The sequence below is a fragment of the Seriola dumerili genome, unplaced genomic scaffold (genome assembly GCF_002260705.1).
Source record: "Seriola dumerili isolate Sdu_G_001 unplaced genomic scaffold, Sdu_1.0 BDQW01000025.1, whole genome shotgun sequence".
Classification (NCBI taxonomy): domain Eukaryota; kingdom Metazoa; phylum Chordata; class Actinopteri; order Carangiformes; family Carangidae; genus Seriola; species Seriola dumerili.
Genome location: NW_019174280.1, coordinates 2,632,842 through 2,646,867, shown reverse-complemented (window position 1 = coordinate 2,646,867; position 14,026 = coordinate 2,632,842). Strand labels below are relative to the sequence as shown.

Below are 14,026 nucleotides of genomic sequence, written 5' to 3'. Positions count from 1 at the left end.
TGACCCGTCTGTCTCTCAGCTCGTCAGTTGTTCTCACAAAACCAGTCCAGAGCTACGTTCACAGTGCTCAACCAGAGTTCATGTACGTTTATTCTTTAACATGTTGTGGAACATATAAAGATCTCATACTGAAGAAACAACGTCTGTCAAATCAAACAGGAGATGTTCTGGATGTAGAGACTCTTTTTTTTTTTTTATCTCTTTATATTTGTTATAACGGTTTTTGAAGTCATGTCAGTTAGCAACATGGTGAGTAAAGGCCCCCCCCCCCCAACCTTCTGTACACACAGTCTCTCAAATCAAAACGCACCCCCCCCCCCCCCCCCCCCTCCCCGGACCAGACTGCATAAAACATCTTGAAAACAAAGGTTTCTCCTTAAATACAGAAAAAAAAACATCTTCACCTGCTGGGAAGAGAGAAACAAAAATCTTCAGGTGAGCAGAGTTGTGATTATAAATGACGAACATTAATTCGTTACCAGCGACCGTCACCGAGTCATGACGCCACCTGTTGGAGCTCAAATGTACATCGTCTATTTACAGGAGGATGATGACGGTGGAGAGAAATTTAGATTTGATTGTGGAAGAGACAGAAAAAGTTCTTAAAAACAGAAAGTGACGCCCCCCCCACCCCCTCCCAAACCTCCCTCGCTTGATACTGCTGTGGTTTGGCAAAATACTGATGGTCAAACTGCAGATGGTCAAATAATTCACATTTAAAATATCGCCCAAAACAAACCTATTGCACCAGAACAAAGTACACGACTGAACATCAGTTTTCCTCTGTCATACCATATGAGAAAAGAGAGGCCTATCTACAACATGTGTCACTATTTAAATAAATCTGACCCTGCCCCAAATATAACTAACCCCACCCCCCCAAAACAGCCCCGCAAACAGAAAGAAACGACCACGTCAGTTTAAAACACAAAGAGAGCCAGAACCCGAGCGTTCTCCACTGTCACACTTTGGTTAAAAGAAAACAAAACAACAAACTGACAAAAGAATAAAAAATTAAAAATACAAGTATTAAATATTTTTGTATTAAAATTACTTAAAAATCCCAAATAAACATTTGCGGATGGAGCCGACGAGTTATATATATTCTATATATATTCATTTGTATGTAAAAACTTTGTGTTCTGTTCTTTAAATAAAAATATAATAGGAGCCAGTTCGTCACATGGGTGGAGCTGCTTCCAGCGCCATTGAGCACGCTCCATGGCGGTGTTCGTGTCACGAGCGGCCAATTTTAAACAGTACTTCACACATGATGGCCGCCACAGAGGAGTTGAGGGCGGCCGACAGCGAGATGTCCAGCAGCCTACTCTCGTACAGAACAAACTCCGTCCGGTTCTCTTCCACCCTCGCCATGGCCAGAAGCGCCCTGGCAGCGCGGCACATCATGTTGATGCTGGGCGGCTCTGGTGGCGTGGCGGCGTGCAGCAGGCTGTGTGGATTCTGCTGGTACTGAGCCATGGCCACGCTGTCCTCCAGGAAGCTGATCAGAGTTCCCACGCTGCCCTTCTGCAGGGTGACGGCCCTCGCAGCTATGGAGTCGCCCTGCACAAGGTGGGACAGGACGGCCACTGCCATCTCCCGACACACCTGGCTCTTCCTCTCACCTACGAGGCGCACTAACGTGGCGAAGAGCTTCTGTTGGCGGCTGAAAGGCGGCGTGGCGAGCAGCAGGTCCACGTTGCTGTCCTGGATGCTCAGCTTGCACAGACACTCCAGCACCAGTCTCTGAGGGGTGAGCGAGGAGAAGCCGCCCGCTGAGGAGAAGGGGTCCTGGGCCTCGGCGGATGGACACACCATCCAGTGCAGCAGCCCGTCCAGGATGGGCAGGCAGATGCTCTCAGGGTACAGAGACAGGTCCAGCTGGCCCGAGACGTTAGCCAGCGTCACCAGCGTGTTCTCCCTGAGCGCCGCCAGGCAGTCCCACCACCACTCGTCTCGGCTGCAGGCCAGACCCTGCTCCTCCTCCCGCTGGTAGGTGGGCGGTGTCCGTTTCCTGCGGGGGTGGTGGTGGTGCAGCAGCACCAGCCGGCCCAGGATCAGCACCAGGCCGGGGTGCCGCGACAACACGGCGTCGTTGCCGGGGACGAAGGAGAGGCTGCGCACGATGTTGGAGATGCAGACGCAGCGTTTGGCCAGAGAGTCCTGCCAGGACTCGGCCGTGGACAGCGGAGCCTCGTCCCAGCAGCGAGGCTCGTCCTCTAGCTGGCTGATGGGACTCTGAGCCGTCTCGCCATGAGCCGGTGACCTCTGACTTCTGACCTCAGACATGGAGCCTGGCAGCAGAACACAAGGAAGGGAGAGTTTATAACCAGAGAAAACTGACTGACTGATCTGAAAATAAACAAATCAAGAATTGAAACTTGTGTCCAGAGACAGTTTGAACCCAGGGTGCTGCCTGATGAACAGGTCTGAGCCTGTTCAGGATAAAATCCCAGAAGAGAGAAGGAACCACCTGGTGGTGCAACAACAGTACCACAACAAACCCACAGTAGATTAACAGTTAGAGTCCGTTTTTATGTTTTTAATCAATCAATCAAATTCGAATAATTTTCAAATTATTAACAGTAAACATCGATAATAAGTTATTGATTGATCCTTAACATCTGCAGTATGAAGCCAAAAATACTTTATACATATAATATCAAATTTTACTGTGAGAATAAACTAATTTGCATTTTTTTAATTTGTATTGCCCTGAAACAGCTCACATACATTCAAAGCAGAATTATTGTAAATATCACATGTATCATAAGAATCAAAGCACAAATAAACATTATATTAACGTTATATGTGTCCAACGTGACTTAAAATAAGAGCATCAATCAAAACAAAAGCTGGAACAAACAAAAAACTAAAAGTAGTTTTAGCACAAATTTTAATAAATGGTAAATGTTACAGGCTGAATCCGGCATTTAGTAAGATCCATTTTTAATATTCATGTCAACATGATAAACAAGAAGTAAAGAAACCTGTTCTCTAATATATTATCTGTCCTATTTGTGTTTCTAGTCCTGAGCCACACTGTAAGGGGCCGGGGAAGTTTTAAGGTGTGATTCGACTTCGGGAACAGTGGCTTCATAAAATAACAATTTGGCGTTTTTCCAGAGCTTTCAACTGCAACTTGAATGACTGCGAATGAAGGCCTGATGATGATGTGAGTGAAAGCAGGTTTGTAAATTTAATGACTTTAATAATGATTTTTATCCATTTTGTTTAATTCTTATCTCATTTGTTTGATTCTCAAAAAACTTTCTATGATAATAATCATTTCTTTTCCTCCTCCCCCTCCCCCTCCTCCTCCTCCTCCTCGTCTGTACCTTGTTGTGTTTCAGGTGGTGTTTCCTCCGCAGCTGGCAGGTTCCTCTCCGCTTCCTCCTTACCCTCACCTCCTCCCTCCCTCTCCTCGTCTCCTCCCCTGCTCTCCTCCTTCTGCGCCAGGTTCGGGGGGGCGGAGTCTCCCGTGCAGGGTTCAAAGTGTGTCTGGATGTGAGCGGTGGAGTCTCCTCCCCCGGCCTTCCAGTGCAGGAGGCCGCTGATGAAGCCGTTGGGTCGGCTGAGCTTGGCCCAGCGCTCCTCCACCTCCTCCCACTCCTCCCCCCTCTCCTCCACTCTGATTGGCAGCTTGTCATACTTGCTGGCCTGTTGGGGGCGGGGCTCTGCTGCCTGCTCCTGCTGCTCATCCTTCACCTCCACCTCCTCTTTGACAACCGGTTCGCTGTTCTTTGCCTCCTCAGCATTGATGGCAGGAGCAGTCAAGAGCAGCGGTGACGTCTCCTCTATCTCCTCCGCTGACCTCCTCTGTATCTTCTGCTCCTCAGCTGACTGGCCATAAGACTCGGAGGCGGCAGCCAGCGGCTCCTTTAGCACCTCCGTCTCCTCCTTAGAGGGGTTGGGCAGGGGCCCCAGCACTGTCCTCTGGCCCTCGGTTCCCACCTCGTAGTCCTCCAGGATCCCAAAAATCTGGATGAGGCAGCGGCGGTAAAACTCCACAATGAGCTCCAGGAAACCAGGCAGCTGCAGGAGGACGGGGAGGAACAGGAAGAAGAGAGGACAGGATAAGGAGAAACTGTCTTGACTTTGTCTTCTGTGACTAATGTGAGAGAATGAGTCCAGCTGATGTGTAACAGGACTGTGTGTGTGTGTGTGTGTGTGTGTGTGTCTGACCTGTGTGAGGCTGAAGGAGCCCACAGTGCTGTCATCATACAGCAGGATGTTGATGGTGTCCAGAGCCCAGGTGCTCTCTGCTAACAGGCCGGACTTCAGTGACATCATCACTCGCCACGCCTCCGGGGTTCCTGATAGGACGAATTCAATCATAGAGCTCCCGTTTAAAAACAATACACACACAATCAAACTGTAGCTGTGTGTGTGTGTGTGTGTGTGTGTGTGTGTGTGTGTGTGTGTGTGTGTGTGTGTGTGTGTGTGTGTGTGTGTGTGTCTGACCTGTGTCCTTGGCGGTGAGCCTCCGTCGTGGCTTCAGTTTGGGGGTGGTGGCCTCCACAGAGCTGGAGGGAAAGGTGACCTCTCTATTAATGAGGGGGAGGCCCTGAGTGGGCGGGGGGACTGGGGGGACACCAGGGAGCCCTGGCTTCTTCATAGAGGGCAGGTAGGGGGCACTGTTGGGGGACAGAGAGCCCCCCAGGGGCCGCGGGAAGGAGGAGGGGCTGTGAGAGCGGTTCACATGGTTAGGGACAGCGGGGGTGGTCTGGAAGGACGAGGGGGGCTGTCTTGATGGCAGGGGGGGCATGGATGAGGAGGAGGAGGAAGAGGAGGAGTGGGGGGGATATGGCGGCTGGCGCTGGCCTGGATGACTGGGGGGCCACTGGCTGTCCTGGGGGGCCCTGCCCTCCTGGTCATCCACGCGGTTTATGCTGGGGTAGGGGGGCCCCTGGCCCTGTCTGTTGTATGTGTAGCCCATATCTGTCCTGGGGTGCCACATGTTGGCCTGTGGCCCCTCCCCGGGTCCGCCTGACACTGACGGCGGTCCTGAGCCCATCATTCCATGCTGCGGAGGCCCCTGGCGGTCCCGGCTGTATGGATATGGGTACTGGCCCTGGACCGGCCGCCGCTCAGGGCCCATGTAGCCCCCACCTCCACCTCCGAAGGGGGGGCCGAACATGTCGGGCTGCTGAGAGCTGTACTGCTGCACACCGAACCCCTCCCCCTCATGACGCTTAGAGGGAGGATACATCCCCTCCATTGGACGCTTGTAACCCTGCAGACACACAAGGACCAGCTTGTCGTCAGTGTCACTGTTCAATAAAGTTTCCATTCAACATCTGAAAGTTTCTAAAAAAAAACACAAATACAAACAACCTCTCACTGCTTCACTATTCATTCTTTGTAAAGTCAGATGTGAACACTCACCTGCTGCTGAGGGTACAGGGGCTGATGGGAACCGTAGGCCATGCCATGAGGATACTGCTGCCCATAGCCGTCATGTCCATGTCTGAGGAGAGATGATCCGCAACACTTCAATCCAACTTTATTTACACACCTCAACAATACACATTCAAATCACACAGACAAAAAAAACAACAACAAAAAAAAAAAACTACAAACACTTTAAACTCCTCTCACCTCTGGTGGGGGTATCTGTTGGTGGGGTACATGTTAGCCTCGTTTCCAGTCTGACCCATGCTGTTCTGACCTCCGGGGGGCGCCATGCCTCCCTCAGGCCCCATCACATGGTCCGGCCTGCAGGGCGCGCACACACACACACACACACACACACACACACACACACACACACACACACACACACACACACACACACACACACACACACACACACACACACACACACACACACAGGAAGTTCAGGGTCACAGAGTTTTTTCACACCACCTCACATCTTTTACATATAAATTCAACACTGTAAATCACAAGCAAATAATTCACATTATTGTTTTCAGTGGATTTTTGAGGATATTCATTTTCCAACACAAAAACTATTTGCAAGTGTCCGTTGTCTTTCAAGTTGTAGCTCGTGGTCTTGGCTAACAAACAAATCAACAATCGTATCTCTGTTGAACAGTAAAACACCAGTGTTCACACTAATCTTTTAGAATTTTACTTAATACCTAATGTTACACTGTTACACTAGAATAAAACACCTGTCTCACTGGCTGCATGATTACACTCACCACAACAACTCACACTTGCACACTGAGGTAAGAATGTATCATTACCCAATCAGTACCCAACGACACAACGAGCCCTCAGACTGTCTGATCAGTGTCTTACCTCCGCTCATATCCAGGGCCGTAGGGGTACTGGGGTCTGGGGCCCATCCCTGCCAGGGGCCCGGATGGTGGCCCGCGTGGGTACATGTCCTGCATGGCACCGCTGGGCATCTGACCGGGACCGAAGGCTTCGCCGGGCCCCGGACCTGAAGAGGAGCAGGTAAAAATGAAAACTGCTCTGAATCATAATAAACGTATTTCTTATAAAGACACTGCTCTTATTTGTGTTTCACTTGTGTCATTGTTTCCTATCTTTAGGATGGACACTGAGGTTTAAAAACTATATCAAAACTAAAATATTTTACCTATATAATATCTAGTCAATGTGTAGTCAACTTTATCATTTTGTCAAACCTACATAACTTAGAACAGTAATTTCATTTCAACTAAATGTACATGTAATACGTTGTTGAGTGTTGAGTCTTTACAGCAAGTTTTAAGTCTGAAACCAATGTCGGCCCGTACGAGCAAAATCAATCTGAACACTGATGGATTATTTAGAAAATGATCCCTGGTGATGTAATGTATATGAAATATCTAGTCGTAGGCTAATATCTGCAGCACTGTTAATACAGCCCTTTAATGAGACTGATAACGAGACCCTTCAGGTTTTGACCACCAGGAGGCAGCAGAGCACAATCATTTCCAGCACAAGTGGCACTAGAGATGACTCTCTTTAATCCACAGCACTTTGCTGGTTACAACCAGAAAGCTATTGGTTTTCTACTGGTTTCACTTTGTATCCTAGAACCTGGTCCTGGATCAGATGGGCAGAAGACAGACCAGCAGATACCTGGGTCCTGATAATTAATGTACTTTTGGAAACCACAAGGTGTGGCAGATAGGAGTGCAGCTGATCTATATCAAGCTTTGAACTAACTTCAAAGCAGCGTAGACTGTATGGAGTAAAACATGTCCAGTAACTTCAGCCTGGATTTAGCTTGTGAGGTGAGCCATTTCTCACACATTCCTCCTGAATTACCCACAACCCTCTACCCTGTATCTGAACCTGCTGCATTTTGTTTTATGAGGCTGACATTTTCCTCTCTGTTCCTGTTTTTTTAAGAGAACTTAGTTTTGTTGTTTGTTTCTTTTTCAGGACAGCAACAGCAAAAAGCCATAAAAATTAAAATGACTCTTTTTCTTCAATTATTGAAAAACAATTTCATATGGAGAGTTTGTTCCATAAACCATTTTATGTGTATTTAAAATCACTGCTGGCGTAAAAGTTAAAGTTAAGTCTGGAAATGTTGCACCCATCCATCAACAAAGTGACCTTTCCCCTTCTCACCTTTCCGCAGTCCTCCGTATGCGTCTTTGTTGGCATCGTACTGCATCCTCATGGATGGGTCTGTTGGACCTCCTGCTTGGTGGTAAGGGGCGCCGCCGGGTCCCGGGCCTCGCTTGCTGTGGAAGGCTGGATCGCTGCCTTCAGAAAATGGGTCCTGGATGCTCACTCCTCCCATGATCCTGAAGAAAAACGTTAAAGTGAAAGAGGAAGAGTTCAAGAGGAGTCATTAAAAATATGATATGATATATAGTGGCATTGCTCATATTTTTAAAACTTTTTTTATTACATCGAACAAACTGATAGATCTGTGAGCTCTGGCTAACTCCAGCTAACAAGGATTCACACTGGATTCTAGTGAATCTGAGAATATTAATCTATTAGTTGGTCTAAAGAAAATGAACAGGCAACAACTATGATTACTGACTTCCCATTTCAAATCAATTTTTTAAGAAAAAAAGAAGAAAACATCTCTGGTTCCAACTTCACATATGCTATTTTTTTTTTAATTCTCTGTAATTGTTAAGGAAATATTTTTAACATTTGATGACATTGCCTTGGGCTTTGTGAAATTGCAATGACCATTTTCTGATGTTTAATAATCCAAACAATTAATTTATGAATTGCGATATCAATAATGGAAATAATTATTAGTTGCAGCCCTTGTTCTAATCAAAATTAACTACAGATCATCAACAGGCAACACGGGGTAAGAACCAGTTTCTGGTAGTTTCAACTGTCCTCCTAGTTAAAATCCAAAACACTCACCACATTGCTAAATGCTAGTAGCTAACTCTGCAGGTTTCCTCGTTATATTGTACATTCTCTATGCATTAGCTTTATGATTTGTGCAATTAAAAGGTGCAAGAACAACTCATAATGTTAATCTTCTTATAAGCTTTCAGTCACTACAACAGCGTCTCTAGGAAACCTGTCGGTAAAAGCACTTTCAGTAACGGGCTGGAAAAGTGCGTCTACATTTCAGGTAAATTTTGAAACCACTTCCAGCCTCACCTAAAAAAATCGGAATTTTTTTTCCCTAATCACTGTTAATTCTAGATGAGGTGTACCACAAGGCTCGATTATGGGCCCTCTACTGTTTGGTTTATACTATTTTTAGTAGTAGATGGGCCATCATCCACAGCAATCAGTCAACACAGTCTCTCTCAAAATATTTAAAATTGAAACAATCTACACATGTTTAATATGACAAAAGCTGATAAAATGATCATGTCATTTCCACAGGTGTTACTCTTGTGAGTAACTCCAGAATTAATCATTTAGTTTGACCAGGTGTTTATGGGATTTTGTTCCCTCCTCTACCTGTTTCCAGGCTGGGGGCCCATCTGGCTGTGCGGGGTGGAGGCAGGTGTCGGGGGCTTCAGGTCTACGGGGGCCTCGGTCAGGGAGCTACTGCTGGACTGAGGGGTGTTGGGGCCCTGCAGGGAGCCCGAGTTGGCTACAGAGATACAGACCAGACAGAAAACCTGCTGAGAACAAGGGTTACGTGTCGTCATGTAACTTCACACCATAGTTATTCAGACAAGCCAGAAAAATGCAGGGGGATCGAGAGCAACCAACTGAACACAAATATCATTTCAAATGCGCAACTGGAAGACCTCTGCACAGGACAGTTCAAATTCTAGCGCTTGAGGTTTTTTAAATGTGTATTGTATCCACCTTAATAGATTCCAGTTTTCAGGACTTGTTGGGTCAACCTTCAGAAATTTCCACTTGTTGGAACTTGTGGGTTCCACCTTAATGCACTTCTTGTTTTCAGTACTTGTGGGGTCCAAATTAAGATGTTTTCAGGTCTTGTTTAATACAGGTCTCAAATACATGTCCACTTTCATGCACACTTGACGCATGAATACACTTCCAGCTTTTAGTACTTGTCGGGTCCACCTTCAAAAATTTCCACTTGTTGGAACTTGTGGGTTCCACTTTAACATACTTCTTGTTTTCAGTAATGTGGGGTCCAACTTAAGACATTTCCTTTGTGGGGTCCACACACAGTTTTTAGTACTTCTGGGGTCCATATAAATACATTTGCAGTTCAATACTTGTAGGGTCCACCTTAATGAACTTTCTGTTCAGTACTTGAGGGGTCCTCATTAATACACTTCCAGTTTTAAGTAGTTTCATCCAGTTTCATTGCCTCTCTCTCTCTCTGACTTTCCTGACTCTCTCACTGCCGCTGTCACGATAAAGGAAAAAAATGTCTTGTATGGTCTATGTAAATACTGTGCACGTCTTACTTGTGGGGTCCACACTGATACACTTTATGTTTTAAGTACTTGCGGGATCCTCATTAATACATTTAAGTATGTAGTAAGTAAGTAGTTTTTAAGTCATTGTGGGGTTCACATAAATACAGTGCACCTTTTGCTTGTAATACTTGCTGCCAGTGTTTAGTGCTTTACGCCGTAACACACTTCCAACTTTTAATACCTGGAGCTTCCATAATAAATAAAGTTTTTGGTTTCAGTACTTGTGGGATTCAGATGTTTTAGATGGACACATAATATATACAGGTTTCCCATACCTTCTTAAAAATCTATCTCAAGGACTTTTAAAGGACTTTCAAGGCCCAATTCCCTGAAATTCAAGGACCCAACACAGATGCAGATCAAGGTTAATTACTGTTACAACACTGAATTTTATACAGAAGCTCACAGACAACAATCAAAAAGAGAGAGAAGCTTGAATGAGTGAACACATCTAAGCTCTTGGACACGTGCACACATCAGCACTTCGCCTATTTACTAACATTAGGTAAAAAAACAACAAACGTAAATTTCTATTTTTCCACAGAATATATAAATTCCAGCACTTTCAATGGCCCATGTCTATTTATGTACATTTCCAAAAACTTTCAAGGCCTTGATTTGTTTCTTTTCACAAACCTCCAAGGATATCAGGGACCCATGGGAACCCTGTGTGTACTAAACTCTGTATGTGTTCAGAGAGAGAGAGAGAGAGAGAGAGAGAGAGAGAGAGAGAGAGAGAGAGAGAGAGAGAGAGAGAGAGAGAGAGAGAGAGACAGAGAGAGAGAGAGAGAGAGCCAGACATACAGAGAAAGACAGCGGTATCGTGGGAAATTAGGTCAGGCTGAGGTCAGTAATGTTTACATTCACACCCTCCTCCCCCACTGGACAACTCACTGTGCTTCTGTGTTACACAATCACACTGCTGTGTTTGTGTGTGAGTGGATTCCTACCACCGACAGTCTGGCATCATTAAAGCCTTTTTCACAGAGTCAATCTGTAACATGTGACGGCTTTTTGTCATTCAGACACGAAGAGTAAAAGTTCCTCACAGCTTTATTCAGACATGATGGGATATTTATGGAGAGAGCCACAATGCTTGTTGATATTTGTCATTTGGTCCACTGAGGGAGTCGGAAAGAACCGACTCTAAAGAGGAAGAGTGTTTCCTGTCCTCTCTCAGGTCGCATCACTGATCATCACAATTAATGACTATAAGGAGTGTGAAAGACTCTTGCCACATCTTCTGATAGCGAATTAACTGATAAATGTTCTCATCAGGTTCATTATTTGTTAGAGAATTATCTGTTTTACATTTAACAGTGGTCAAACTGAGAATGACAGAATATTTGACAGAATTGCTGAATATTCATTTCTTCATTCATGCAGTTAGCAGGGATACAGTTCAAAACGTAAGGAGGGAATCAGCTGTCTGTTAACTTCCTCCACAACATCGGGGGAAAAATCATTAATTTGAACTTATCTTCCAGAAAAATAGTATTTACAACATAGAATGAGCTCACTGAGTGTTGATCTGGTTTGTTAAACTGATTTTATTTCATTAAAAGGACATAATAATTGACTGTGTATTAAACCTCGTGAAGCTCTACTTGTGGTAATCTGACAGTTCAGACTTCAGTTGCACTGAAATATTAGAGAAATGTTGCAGGTCCAAGTGACTCAAGCATCTGTTCAACTTGCTAAACTGCCAGAACTTTTACGTAACAAGGTGATTGTAATCATGCATTCACTTGACACTTGTCATTTTTGGTGACTTGTGAGGACAAACTTTTTCAGTGGTCAGACTTGCCTGAAAAAAAAACTGTTGTGGAAAAAACTGTTGAACACAAATATTACTTAACATCAATAAATGAAAATACTTTTGCACCAGACCATGTTTTTCATCACTTGTGAGGACACTTCAAAATTTTAGTACTTGTGAGGTCCAACCTAATATACTTCGTTTTCCAGCATTTGTCCAATCCATTTACATACATTCTTTGTTTTTAGTCTAATACCTGCAAATACCTGCCTGCAAATCACACATCATCCCAATAACCACACCCAGAGGTTATATAACCTGACCCATCTGTCTGCAAGTCCTTTCCCTCCAAACCAAAGACAACAAAACAAAGACAACTGAGAACCAGCAAGTTGGACTCGTAGTATGGACCTTTAAAACCTTGTTATTTTATATAGGAACCTAGTACCAACACCTCACAGGACTACTAAAGTTTTAGGTCATGATAAACTCCAGATCACAGGTTGCTAACTTCCTGCAGTGGATAAATAGCTAATAGAGAACAAGTAACTTCTTACCTGGGGAGGGCGGCTGGATCTTGGCCTGGAGTGACGGAGGTTTCTTGGAGTCTCCGGCAGGCCCCAGGCCCTCAGGTGGAGGCTCCTCTCCTCGCTCCACTTTACACTCATAGGCAAACAGGTACTGGATGTACTGCTTCTTCAGAGAGCTGGCCGCGCTGCTGGACGTCCCCACGTTCAACAGGGACGATAACTCCCTCCACTTCTTATTCTTGTTCACCTGAGAGGAAGACACAAAGAGGGAAAACAGATTTATTCACTAAATTCCTCCGGAATCCAATCGTGGATTAGACAAGCTGAGAAGAACCATGAAACCATGCAGGTAGCAAACTCACTAAATGGAAGCTCACTAGAATGTGGCTAAAACTAATGTACATGTCATTCGAAAGACTAAAATGTGAAAGAACAAAATTAAAGAGAAGGAGATGAAGGAGGTAGAGAAGAAAATACAGGATGAAAGAGAACAAGAGTGTACTCGTTTTCTCACCATGGCCAGGCCTCCTATCTCTCTGACAGCCAGGTAAAGTCTGCACAGGTCAAGCGGCTTCTTCCCAACAGCGGGCAGGTTCGGGACGGGTGTCCCCCTCTCCTCCATGAAGGCCAGGTACCGGTCCACCCACAGCCGCCTCTCCGGCTCAGAGCCCATCTCATACAGCCGAGTGATCTTCTCGTTGGTCATGGTGGCCACGCTGGCCTTCTGGAGAGACCGAGACATGGAGACAACAGTTAGCTTCAGGTTTACGATCGGAGCAGAGGAGGACTGCACAATACGGCCAAAAATCACTTGTGATCGACGGCTAATAAGAACTAATGAACAGTTTGTCAGCCACACAGTTTTCAGAGAGGTGGTGGTCTATGAAACATCAGACAACAGTGAAACATGGTCCAAAACTGAAAGATATTCTGTTTACTGTGATATGAAACAACAGACAACAGCAATTCATCACAATTTCTAATAATAAAAACAAGTAAAACAACCTGTTTTTAATTGATATTGTGCAGTCCCACACAACAGCTACATACCGTCACATCACAATGACACAAAGAACACAGTGCTACCCAACCTGTCTTTTTTTTTTTTTTTTTTTTAAGTCAGGTGCATTTGGTACCAGCACCACATGCAGTTCATCCAAATCCACTGAGACAAGTCAATGTCAACGGATTTGTAAAGTTTCCTTTAGGTTTTGTTCTGAAAACTGAAAAATATCCATTTCCATTTCAAGTACTTTCACTGAGCACTTTATTAGGAACACCTGTACACCTGCTTATTAATGCAATTATCCAATCAGTCAATCATGTGGCAGCAGGGCAATGCATAAAATCATGCAGACACAGGTCTGACCATGGTATGATTGTTGATGTCAGACGGGCTGGATTGAGTTTTTCTGAAAACACTGATTTCCTGGGATTTTCACGCACAAAACACTCTTGAGTTTTTACTCAGAATGGTGCAAAGAAAACCAAAATAATCCAGTGAGCAGCGGATCTGAGGACTGAGCCACCTTGTTGAGAGAGGGTGGAGCTGAAATCTGGAGTGGACACAGGTTCAACAAAATTGGACAGCTGAAGACCTGGTCTGATGGATCTGGATTTCTACTAATGCACGCATGGACCCAACCTGCCGTATGTCAACAGGCTGGTGTTGGTGGTGTAATTGTGTGAGGAATGTTTTTTTTGGCACACTTTGGGCCCTTTAATACCAATCAATCATGGTTTGAATGCCAGAGACTATCTGAGTATTGTTGCTGACCATGTTCATCCCTCCATGGCCACGGTTCACCATCTTCTAATGGCTCCTTCCAGAGGCATCATGCAGCATGTTACAAAGCTAAAGTCGTCTCAAACACGACAGTGAGGTCAGTGAACTTCAGTGCCCCCCCCCCCAG

At 45.2% G+C, this 14,026-nt stretch overlaps 1 protein-coding gene across 2 annotated transcripts in view; it reads right to left on the bottom strand.

Annotated features, from left to right (window-relative positions):
* Positions 1-913: 913 nt before the first annotated feature.
* Positions 914-14,026, bottom strand: part of LOC111240337 (AT-rich interactive domain-containing protein 1B-like) — a 51,394-nt gene continuing 38,281 nt past the window's right edge. The window contains exons 10-20 of one of the 2 annotated variants that reach the window (XM_022770312.1): positions 12,628-12,834; positions 12,141-12,360; positions 8,878-9,013; positions 7,558-7,736; positions 6,268-6,412; positions 5,602-5,718; positions 5,389-5,470; positions 4,465-5,236; positions 4,186-4,316; positions 3,339-4,035; positions 914-2,294 (exon numbers count right to left, since the gene is read on the bottom strand). In XM_022770312.1, coding sequence (XP_022626033.1) covers positions 1,237-2,294; positions 3,339-4,035; positions 4,186-4,316; positions 4,465-5,236; positions 5,389-5,470; positions 5,602-5,718; positions 6,268-6,412; positions 7,558-7,736; positions 8,878-9,013; positions 12,141-12,360; positions 12,628-12,834 — 3,744 coding nt within the window. In that variant the 3' untranslated portion in view covers positions 914-1,236. Of the gene's footprint in view, positions 2,295-3,338; positions 4,036-4,185; positions 4,317-4,464; positions 5,237-5,388; positions 5,471-5,601; positions 5,719-6,267; positions 6,413-7,557; positions 7,737-8,877; positions 9,014-12,140; positions 12,361-12,627; positions 12,838-14,026 lie in introns of both variants that reach the window. The other variant, XM_022770313.1, reaches the window with a different exon arrangement.